Genomic DNA, 11,087 nt, shown 5'->3' on the forward strand with positions numbered 1-11,087 from the left:
CTTAGGTAACTGCGCATGATGCCTTGGACTGGACCGGATGGGACGCGACGGGTGCAGGAACTAAACCACGTCGGCTGGACCGGATAGGACGCGAAGGACACATAGGACACTAACCACGTCGGCTAGATCGTGGAGACCGACCAGGACCGTGCAGCGCTACAAATATTGACATAATTAAACACATGTACATGTAACTTTTATTGTAAAAGGCATACTTGTATGCCTTCTAGGAATATGGGTAGAGACCCAAACAAGATGTACTTCTTGTGATCAATAAATGTAAAATTTTTTTTTTACTGAAAATGGAGGTGAGACTCAACCTTCAGGGTGAACACATCCTCAAGGCCAGGGACGAAGCCTCCGCAGTACTCCTCCGTCGCCTCGCGGAAGAGGGGAACACTGTGATTCTCCTCGACCCCAATTTGAGACGGCACAAGGTAGTGCTGGAACGCTACCCATTGGACCTGCCCCTGGAAGCGGTAGAGGCTCACCCAAAGGTGATCTCAGCCGAGCGACTGCGCTCCCGCACGGATAAGCTCCCCACAAGGCAAGTGCTGGTGGTGTTGGAGGGACAGCCGCCCCCCAAACTGGACCTCGGCTGTTGGGGGAGGTACTCTCTGCGCCCTCATCGGGGGGAACCGGTGAGATGCTATAAATGCCAGAGATACAACCATCTCCAGGTACGGTGTGAACACGCCGTCAGATGTGGCGTGTGCAGCTTGCCACACCCGACGGAGGATTGCATCGCAAAGCACAAATCCAATCAGACCACCTCCGCAAAATGCCCCAACTGCGGAAATAAGCATCACGCCTGGAACCCTCGGTGCCCCGAGAGGGTCCGCAGGCTCCCCAGGCTTCCCCAGAAACCCCAGCAGCAACAGCGGCAGCCCCAGGGACCACCACAACGGCAGCAACAGCGGCAGCCCCAGGGGCCTCCGCAACGGCAGCAACGACGCCGCTCGAGGACATCACGTAGCCAGTCGCAGCAACAGAAGAACTTCGTCGCTGGAGCATCACGGCACCAGGACACCAAGCACCAGCACCCACCACGTAGCCAGCCTAAACCGCAGCAGCAGCGTCGGCAAGCCTTCCAGCCTGCATCACCACCAACCAGGTCAGCGTGGGGTCGGCGGCGGGCCCCCGCGGTCCCCACCCCCACCCCGCCAGCCCAGGCCGCGCCAGAGCCGGAGGAAGGGATTAGCCGACCGGCCCCCAGGGATCACACCCCCTATCGCCAACCCAGGACGCGGGGTCGGGAGCAGCGGCCGCGGGCCGCAGCCTTGGAGACTGGCGGCAGCGCCCCCTCGGCCCGGCGCAGCGCAACCAGACCTCGCCAACCAGGAGGTGGTGCACGGGACCCTCCCCCCAGCACTCCCGCGACGTCGGCGAGGAGACCCTCCATGGGCCCAACCGACCCTTCCCACGACCTGCCACGCACCATGAGCGAGGAAATACGCACAGTCGTCAGCTGCATCATGGCAAGGATGATGCAATTTCTGGTGAAGCTGCTCACCAACCCCAACCATGACAGCGACAAGCAGGGGACCCTGAGCGAGCTCCTGCAGGAGACTGTCTCTGTCTTCACAGAATGTGGTTTCCAGCCACCCCCCGACCTGAAGGACACGCATCTCCGCTCCCTCTACCCAGCCGACCCCAACCACCAGAATGGAGAGTCGACGAGCTGAGGCAGACGCCGATGAGGACCAGCTTGCTGGCCCTCCCAGGCTCCGAGTCCTGCAGTGGAACGTGCAAGGTCTCCGACCTAAGAAGCACCAAGTACTGCAGGCTATCTTCACGGAAAACCTTGACGTGGTGCTGCTCCAGGAGACCTTGACGCGTGCCGACTTTGAGTGGAGGGTGGCGGGTTATTCTCTTCACTCGCTCCCTGCCACAGAGAACACCAGCGGCTGTGCGGCGCTGGTGAGGAGCACCATCCCTCACCGCAGAGTATCCTCCCCAGTCCACTGCGGGGAGGGCGTGGAGGTCCTGGCACTAGAACTGCAGGTCGGGGGCATCCCACTTCTGGTGTACAACATATACAGGAGCCAACGATACCATCTGGAAGCAGGCGAGCTGTTCTCCCTCGCCGCCCACACCAGCCTCCTCGTGGCGGGCGACCTGAACGCCCACCACCCCATGCTGCAATCACCATCTCCAACCAACGAAACGGGCCGCCACCTGGCCGTGTTACTCGAGGACATTCCCCATATCCGCCTCCTCAACACAGGGGAGGCTACCCACACCCGGGGGGGGAGGCTTGACCTCACACTCGCCTCAAGCGACTTGGCCGCCGGTGCTACATGGCAAGTACATCCTACCCTCACCAGCGACCACTTTGCCACTCTCACCACCCTCCCAGTGGCACCCCCAGCGCCCCCCTTCCCCCTCCACGCTGGAACATCGGGAGAGCAGACTGGGCCAGCTTCCAGGCCTCCCTCGACGAATGGTGGGCCGCCTACCAGCCACCCGTGGACCTTCACCAGCGGGAGAGGGACCTGACTGCTGCTATTGAGAGGGCTGCTAGCGCAGCCATCCCCAGGAAAGCCCCGAGCCGTCGTCACCGGCCAAATTGGTGGTTCTACAACGAGGAGGTGCGGGAGCATAACCACAGAGTGAACATTCACAGGAAGCTCTACAAGAGACGCCCCAACCCAACCAACTTGAGACTACTTCAGGACGTGGTGGCCCGCGCACGGGAGGTGTCCCTGAAGGCCAGGGAGGCCAAGTGGTTGGAGTGGTGCTCCTCCTTCAGCCACCACACGTCTCTAAGCCAGCTGTGGAAAAGCGTGAAGACCGCCTCCGGCGCCGCCCCGCCTCGCCCCGCCGCCCACCCGCACCCACACCAGGAGGCTGAGAGGCTCGTAGCCGAATTCACCACCCGCGGCTCCAGTGACCAGCTTCCGGGTAGCACGCGCCGTCTCCAGCAGCAGCTTCGGCCGCGCCGCGACATGGCCATCGAGGAGGCGACTAAAGAAGCTGATGTAACAGACCGTCCCTTCACTCCTCAGGAGCTGGAGCAGGCCAAGAGACGGGGCCGTGACACAGCAGCAGGGGCCGACGGCGTGACGTACTCCATGATCGCTCACGCCGGACCAGCTGGGGACGCCGCCCTGCTGGCCACAGTCAACGAGTCGTGGATGGCGGGATGCCTGCCTCCTTCGTGGAAGGAGGCTGACATCCAACCAATCCCCAAACCGAGGGAGCCCACTAAGCTAAGGCCTATCTCCCTCCTCAGCTGCACGGCCAAAACGGCTGAGAGAATGGTGCTTGCTCGCCTTCACTGGCGTGTGGGGCCACTACACCCCCACATTTTCGGCTACACCCGCGGTAGGAGCACGGCGGACAGCATCCTGACACTGCTGAATCAAGTTAACCACCGCCCCGCCATCGTTGTCTTCCTCGACTTGGAAAAGGCATTCGAGCTGGCCAGCCCTCACGCCATCCTCGCCGCCCTCGTAAGGAAGGGCGTGATGGGAAGGATGCTAGCCTGGCTCCGCGACTATCTCCAGCATCGCCGCGCCAGGGTAAAATTCCAGGGCCTGAAGTCCAGCTTCCAGAGGTTGGAGAACGGGACGCCCCAGGGTGGTATCCTCAGCCCCCTCCTCTTCAACCTGCTGATGGAGCAGCTGGTGGCCCTGCCCTTCCACAATGGCACCATCCTCCTCAGCTACGCCGATGACCTCGCCCTCGTGGTCACCGGGAGGGGCAACAAGCTCAGGAAGGCGCAGCAGGCGCTCGACATTATCAGCGGGAAATGCGAGGAGCTGGGACTCAAAATCTCTGCAGAGAAGTCCCGCGCCATGATGGTGAGGGCTGCCGACCCGGCAGGTCAGCTCTGCGTCCAGGGCGTCGGACTGGCCTGGGCCAACTCATACCAGTACCTCGGGGTATGGGTGGACAAGTGGCTGTCCTTTACAGCCCACGCCGCCTACCTGAGGGAAAGGGCCCAGGCTAGGCTGAACGTAATGCGAGCCATGACACGACCCACAGCGGGGACCACTTTCTCCGTCCTCCGACTGTACTTCATATTTGCAGTGCGCTCCCTGGTGGACTACAGCGCCCCAGTCCTCATATCGCTCTCCCGTAGCCAACAGGAGCGGCTCGAGGTGCTGCAAAACACCGCCATGAGGACGATGCTGGGAGCTCCGAGATGGACCAGTGCGTGCGTCATGCAGAACGAGACCCGCCTGGTGCCACTCACCACCAGAGTACAACAGATCGAGGCCTGCCGCGTGGCCAGGGTCCTGCAGCGCGACTCCGAAGGAGTAGCACAGAGAAGACTACGGCTTGCAATGACGCAAGGGAACGATGTCCTCCACCGCAACCCGTCGCCCACAGCAGAGTTCTCCACCACCCGGCTACCGGCCAGCAAGGCGCTCTGCACCACCGAGGAGCTACGGCATCACACCCTCATGGCGGTGGCGCAGGTGTCTGAGCCGGGCGGTGCCATATACTACACCGACGGCTCGGTCGACCCCGAAAGTGGCAGGACGGGCGCCGCTGCTATCACCGCTGGGACCGAACTGCTCGAGAGGACGCCGGATTACTGTTCCACCCTGCAGACAGAGCTTGTGGCCATCCACCTGGCCCTGGAGCACGCCCAGAACCGCCAGGAGGCTACTGTGGTCCTACTCACAGACTCCAGGACTGCGTGGCAGGTCCTCCAGCAGCCGTGCCCCAGCGACAACGTGGGACTCGTCACCGCCATCCTGGGCAGCCTGCAGAGCCTCGCCGCACAGGGACGTCGGGTAAGGCTGCACTGGATGCCCAGCCACGTGGGCGTGCGAGGCAATGAGTCCGCCGACGTTGCTGCAAAAAGAGCCGCTGGCGCCCCCCACGTGACCAGGCACGTGCCACCTAGTCTGTCGTACGTGAAGGCGCGAGCCAGGCGTGCCGCAGCCCACCGCGCCCACCAGACTCACCGGCAGTTAGAAGGAGCAAAAAGACAAGCTGCTTGGTACGCCGCCACCACCGACTATCAGACGTTGAGCGCCTTCCATCAACAGCCCAGGGCGGACGGCGTACTGTTGCAGAGAGTTAGGCTGGGCTACTGCACCAGGGAGGAGCTGTATGACGGCTTCCAAGGGCAACAGTGCGATCACTGCGGTAGGCACAGCCGCCACCCGCTGCTGCACTACCTACTGTCCTGTCCGGCCACGGAGGCCCTCCGACCAGCGCCGCAGACCCCCGCCCACCCTGCAGAAGGCAGCCTCCTCAGCAGTCGGGCAACGAGAGCTGCCCTCCTTGTCCGCCACACGCCCATGGACGTAATGCTTGGGGTGCTCAGGGCGGCGCCCCCCCCTCGCTGACCTCCCTACACTCTCATCTTCCACCCACTAGGGCACAACAACTCCCCCACTGGCGGGCTGTTGCCCGCATTGTATATCAATGTATGTATAGCTGTACATATTTATACAATAAACCTTTATTAACTATTAATTACTTTGTACTTGTTGCACTGAAGATGTAATATACGAAAGCGCTCTGCTTCGTTAGTTTCCTTTTTCCAAGTGGTCTACTTTGCATAAGTGAACACACGTACCCGTGTTCTTATTAGCATATATATATGTATATATATATATATATATATATATATATATATATATATATATAGATATATATATATATATGTATATATATATATATATATATATATATATATATATATATATATACATATATATATATACTAGGGACATTAGTGACATCCCTACCTACTAGCGTCACACAGCATAGTTTTGTTTTGTGACTGGAGAATGCTTTCTACTCGAAAAAGAATGCTGACCACTTTTTAATCGCCATTGTCTCTCCGTCCCTGAAATCTCTCCTTGACCACCTGAATGACTCCACCTCTTTGATGTGATGTTGTCCTCAAGGATAGAAGCGTTGGCTCTTATTAACAATTCATTTCTCTATCTTTCTCTCTTTCCCTCTCAGCCTCTCTCTCGTTGCCTTTTCATCTATGACTTTTGCTGTCCTTGTCAGTCATCCCTTCTCTTCTTCCCTCCCGCCCTCTCTCTCACCTCTTTCTCTCTCTCTCTCTCTCTCTCTCTCTCTCTCTCTCTCTCTCTCTCTCTCTCTCTCTCTCTCTCTCTCTCTATTTATCTCTCTCACTCACTCACTCTTTCACTCTCTTTATCTCTCTCTCTCTCTCTCTCTCTCTCTCTCTCTCTCTCTCTCTCTCTCTCTCTCTCTCTCTCTCAGCCTCCGCTCACTGTCCAGGGCTGCTTCGACGGTTCGTTTTGTGGTCCATAGTGTACCGTGTCGTTTCATAATAACATTAGAAAAATCTTCACAATGATCCATTCAGCATTAGGGCACTCTAAATCGAGATTCATCTTAAATTTGGAAGCGCTGCACAAGGTCTAAAGTACCTGGCATTGGAAAAAAAATCACTCTCTCTCAAGCGGTCGGAAATTCCCAGATAGAGTCAATGTGGATGGTCCGAGTAGCGGTTAGACAACGGGAGCTCCATTTAGATCCCGTCCTTACCACTTCCCAATTTCAACTGAATAGAAATGGGGGTTGATGTCTGGAAGTCTGACCAGAGGTCTGATGGGGCAGTGTTCGTCGGCTCTAACCCGGAACCTTCTTTCCTTTGATGCTTTTCCAGCCACTTATGACTTCGATCAAAATTAGTCTCAGGCCGCCCCTCTTACACTGTCACTTGACTTTGAATTCATGCAGGTTTTGTTCTTTTCTTTCAGAGAGTGGTCCTCTGCTTGCATTTTATTCTTATTTTATATTTTGGCTTATCTACCGCTCTTTGGAATGTGTGAAATAAAGATTATGCTGACACTGTACAGTCCGTTGGTACGGCTGCACCTCCATAGATTATGCAGTGTAGTTCTGGTCACCACTTAGCTTCGAAAGGTTCGCCGTCGAAGTTACGAGCCTCAACGGCTCTGTGAGCTCGGCCTCTTCTCTCTGGAGACCCGTCGGTTCCGTGGTCAATGATTGCAAGAAACAGTTCAAACTGAGCAAAAATCCAACTCACAAACATGGTTGGAAGTTGAACTTACCTCGGTTTTGCTGGTTTTGTAATATGATCTGTGAGAATTTCTTTAGTTACAGAGTAGGAAACGTGTGAATAAAATTTCACTAGATGTTGTCAATAGGCCATCAGTTGTCACTTTTGAGAGGTCAACTACAATGGTACACATTCTAGTGTGACTGTCTTTTACTACAGTGTGTGTAAAAGTCTTTATTTTCTTCTAAACTTTCCCAGTATGGATCATATGACCTTTCGAGGTATTCTGTTTTTTGTACCTTCTTGTACTCCTCCCCCTACCTCTTTCTCCATTTTTTCCCTTTTTATCTCCTTCTTCACCACTTTCTCTTCTCCTCCCTCTGTCAGCCTATTTTTTTCTCCCTTTCACTCTCCCTCTCCCTCTCCCATCAACAACCGCTTTGTAGCAATCTGTCAACGTTTTCCCAAACTTGACTCGATCTTCCTCTCAGTGTTCCTCTCCCCTTTCACGAAGTGCAGTAGTTTAAAGTCGCCCTAATACTACAAACTCTCAAAACCAAACGCACAATTTCTCTAGCAGATCCTCTGGTCAAACTCGAAAGGAATTCTCCTTAGGATTCTTTTTACATCTCTACTATTTTATGTAAGCCTCACTGATCTTCAGCACACTCCAGACAAGTTGGAAAACTGTTAATGTTACTCCCATCCCCAATGGTCTCAAAGTGTCCGAAAATAGATTTAATTTGGAAGTGGGTAGAAACAACTTTGCCAACCGTGTAGTTAATGAATGGAATAAACTTCCTGCACAGGTAGTGCAATGTAGTTCAGTTCGAAGTTTTAAGAATCATTTAAATAAATACCTAAGTAAGATGCTGTAATGATTATAATTTATCTTATATTATTTGTTTTTGTTTTGTTATCATTTGTCTGTCTGATTTTCATTTATTATTAGTTATATATCAATTTATTATTATTTACTATTTACAGGTTTGTTTATTATTTAACTATACCTATGCATTTATTCATGTATTTTATTTGTTATTTACATTATTATATTTTTTATTTTATTATTAATATGATTTTTTTTCGCATCCGACCTAGATATGGATCAAAAGGTCTTCTGTCGGCATGCTCCGCCTTTGTAATCCTTTGTAATATAACAACATTCAATCGCTTCACGAACTGTGTCCGGTCCTACCCTAGACCCTCGTCTCATAATTGAAAAGCTTTGTCCTAAACTTGGTGTATGCAGACGATGCCAACTATCTTGATTCCCAGCAAATTGGAAACATGAAGACACCAATAGATATTCCAATTCCTTGTCAGTTTCAGTGAGTTCATCTATAGGCACCTCGATAATCGGAAGCCATCAGTGGCACATGTTTTCATTGATTTCATGAAAGCGTTCTACATAGTCAATCGTATCGTTGACATGACTCAATACTCCGCAGAAGTTTTGTCATATAAGTTCGTGAACAGCGACAGGATATTTGCCTCTTATGGGTCTTCTTAATCATCGAATCACTGTCCTGCGGCGGCGTATCCCACGGAATCAGAATGGCTCTCCTTTGTTCCCTTATCCTTGTTATCAATAAAATGAGGTCCACAGTGTCCAAGTAGAGGTATATTAATGACTACGATCGGCTTCATCACCGGCAATGGCGAATCATACTTGACGAAGTAATGACCTAGACCACGACAAATAAGGTTATCATCAATCACAAGAAATTATGGTCAAGTACATCAGCAAAGTTTCCCAAACATCCAAACACCTCCCATTACAATTGGTTATCACTTACTGCATACTATAGAAACCGTCAACCCCCTGAACATATTATTGGAAAGTGATCTCAGCTTGGCCCAACTGAGTTTTCAGGCGCCAGTTGTTTAAGATTACCCAGATGTTGTCCATAACTGAAACTTCCTTTGTGGTTTTGTAACTTTAGTCTTAGTGCCTTCAACTTTATGGTCCTGTGCTACAGGATGCGACTGTGGATGAATATACCTCACTAAGGTCCAACTCAATTCGTGATTTCCAGCTAGCCGATTGAACGACATCAGGTCAACATAAAACAAAAAATTGAGATCCTATGCGAAGATTGGTACGAGGTTCTTCCCCTTTCAGTTTGTCTTTTTCTTTCTCCGTCAATGAAGGACTTTCGGAGCACTTTCGTTTAACCTTAAGAACATATATGACCATTTCCTTCTGTCCAGGATCACCTGTGCCTCCTCAGCCGAGGAATCAACATATACAAACAACGAAAAATATTTCTATTTACTCAATCTGCCCAATTTAGAGGAGTAGTATTTGAAAACTACTTGAAGCATAACACTGGTCAAAGAATTTGTCCCAAGAAAAACAATAGCTGTATCTTATATGCTTTTGCATGCATAATCCAAAAATAATGTCTATTTTTTCATCACCCACAGTTTTTATGGTTCATGGTATGTTACATTACATGTGTAACGTGGGATTAATTTCAATCAAGCAGTTGGCAATACTGAGTTTGGCAACACTGCATAAGATTGTTATACGTTTGCAGTACTGTGTTTGAAGTGTTGGTGTGAGGTTGTGTAGGCGCATTTGTGAGGCAATAAGTTTACGATATTGTACAGTAGCGTACCCGCCATTCACCTTCACAATGCCAAAGAACTGTATAAACCACCTAGACAATTTTTGCTTTATTTGCGGTGTATTGACATTCAAGTCACAAAGACGGTGTTTCACGCCATTGATTAAAAAGCATTATGAACATTATTTTGGCTACAAAGTGGGTAGGGGGGGCAGGAAAAAACTGGGCCGCTCATGTGTGTTGTGTAACATGTGTCAGGCTTCTCACTGGATGAGGGAAAGGTTCACGGCATATGCCCTTTGCCATCCATATGGTTTGGAGAGAACCAAAAGATCATACTTCAGATTGCTACCTCTGCATTACAAATATAAAAGGTATAACTTTAACATCCAAGCATATTGTAAAATATCATAATTTATCATCTGCAATGACACCAGTACCTCACAGTCTAGACTTTCCTGTACCTGACCCTTAAAAACAAATGGAACTAGGTGATGATCAATCAAGTGAGGAGGTTATGGAAAAAGAAACAGAAGACATGCACTTTCAGCCAATCTGTCCTTCAAGTGAACCACATTTATTGAGTCTGGGAAATCTTAATGATCTTGTGCGTTTTAAACTTGTCAAAAAAGTCATCTGAATTTCTTGCTTCTAGGTTAAAGGGCTGGAATCTTCTCCAGAAAGAATCCAAAGTTAGTTTTATCGCAACCGATAACAGTTTTTCTCACTTGAGGATGGTGTGGTGTTTTGATATGATGTATATTCTGTTATGGAGGAACTTAACCATAAATATGACAGGAACGAGTGGCGCTTGTTTACTGACTCTTCAAAAGTGAGCCTGAAAGCTGTTTTGCTCCACAATGGAAATAAGTTTCCTGCTGTTCCTCTGGCCCATGCAGCTAACATGAAGGAAACGTATGAGAGTATGAAGCTTCTATTTCAAAAAATAAATAAGAAGAACATAAATGGCATATTTGTGGTGACCTAAAGGTTGTAGCACTTTTACTTGGAATGCAGCTGGGTTACACAAATTTTTGTTGCTTTCTCTGTGAGTGGGACAGTCGGATAAGAAAAATAATTATGAAAAGAATGTGGCCGAAACTATCTTTGACCCCAGGAGAGAAGAATGTTGTCAATCCTCCTCTTGTTGATTCAAAGAAATTTTATCTGCCTCCTTTGCATATCAAGCTAGGTTTTATGAAAAAAAAAATGTGTGTATAGAACTGGCAAGGGATTCATATATTTGAAAAATAAGTTTCCTAAAGTAAGTGACGCAAAAATCAAAGAAGGTATTTATGTTGGACCACAGAGCTGGTGAGAGACCAGAATTTTGATGAAGAGCTAAATGAACTTGAAAAATCTGTATGGCTGTCATTTAAGAAAAATTGCGCAGATTCTTTGGGAATCACAAAGCATATATCTATTCTAAAATCGTAAAAGAGCTACTGACATCCTACAAGGCCTTTGGATGCAATATGAGCCTAAAATTCCACTTTCTAGACTCTCACTTGGACTTTTTCCTTGCAAATCTTGGCGCTGTCAGT

At 50.3% G+C, this 11,087-nt stretch overlaps 2 protein-coding genes across 2 annotated transcripts; both read left to right on the plus strand.

Moving 5' to 3' along the window:
* Nucleotides 1-295: 295 nt before the first annotated feature.
* LOC143029810 (uncharacterized) lies at nucleotides 296-1,835 on the plus strand. Its single transcript, XM_076192840.1, has one exon. The coding sequence runs from the start codon at nucleotides 303-305 to the stop codon at nucleotides 1,683-1,685; it is 1,383 nt and encodes a 460-aa protein (XP_076048955.1). The 5' UTR covers nucleotides 296-302; the 3' UTR covers nucleotides 1,686-1,835.
* A 465-nt stretch (nucleotides 1,836-2,300) lies between these two features.
* On the plus strand, nucleotides 2,301-8,483 carry LOC143030052 (uncharacterized). Its single transcript, XM_076193257.1, has 3 exons — nucleotides 2,301-3,950; nucleotides 7,075-7,169; nucleotides 8,297-8,483. The coding sequence occupies exons 1-3, from the start codon at nucleotides 2,301-2,303 to the stop codon at nucleotides 8,481-8,483; spliced, it is 1,932 nt and encodes a 643-aa protein (XP_076049372.1).
* Nucleotides 8,484-11,087: the final 2,604 nt, after the last annotated feature.

Source organism: Oratosquilla oratoria, chromosome 11 (assembly GCF_046742065.1).
Source record: "Oratosquilla oratoria isolate Oo_2021 chromosome 11, ASM4674206v1, whole genome shotgun sequence".
NCBI classification, from domain to species: domain Eukaryota; kingdom Metazoa; phylum Arthropoda; class Malacostraca; order Stomatopoda; family Squillidae; genus Oratosquilla; species Oratosquilla oratoria.

Bases quoted from the DNA above. Each gene is read 5' to 3' on its own strand.
- LOC143029810 (XM_076192840.1), top strand. From the start codon at position 303: ATGGAGGTGAGACTCAACCTTCAGGGTGAACACATCCTCAAGGCCAGG.
- LOC143030052 (XM_076193257.1), top strand. From the start codon at position 2,301: ATGGCAAGTACATCCTACCCTCACCAGCGACCACTTTGCCACTCTCAC. The intron at 3,951-7,074 runs GCTAGGCTGAAC...CTTTAGTTACAG, and splicing joins ACCTGAGGGAAAGGGCCCAG to AGTAGGAAACGTGTGAATAA. The intron at 7,170-8,296 runs GTGACTGTCTTT...ATTCCTTGTCAG, and splicing joins ACAATGGTACACATTCTAGT to TTTCAGTGAGTTCATCTATA.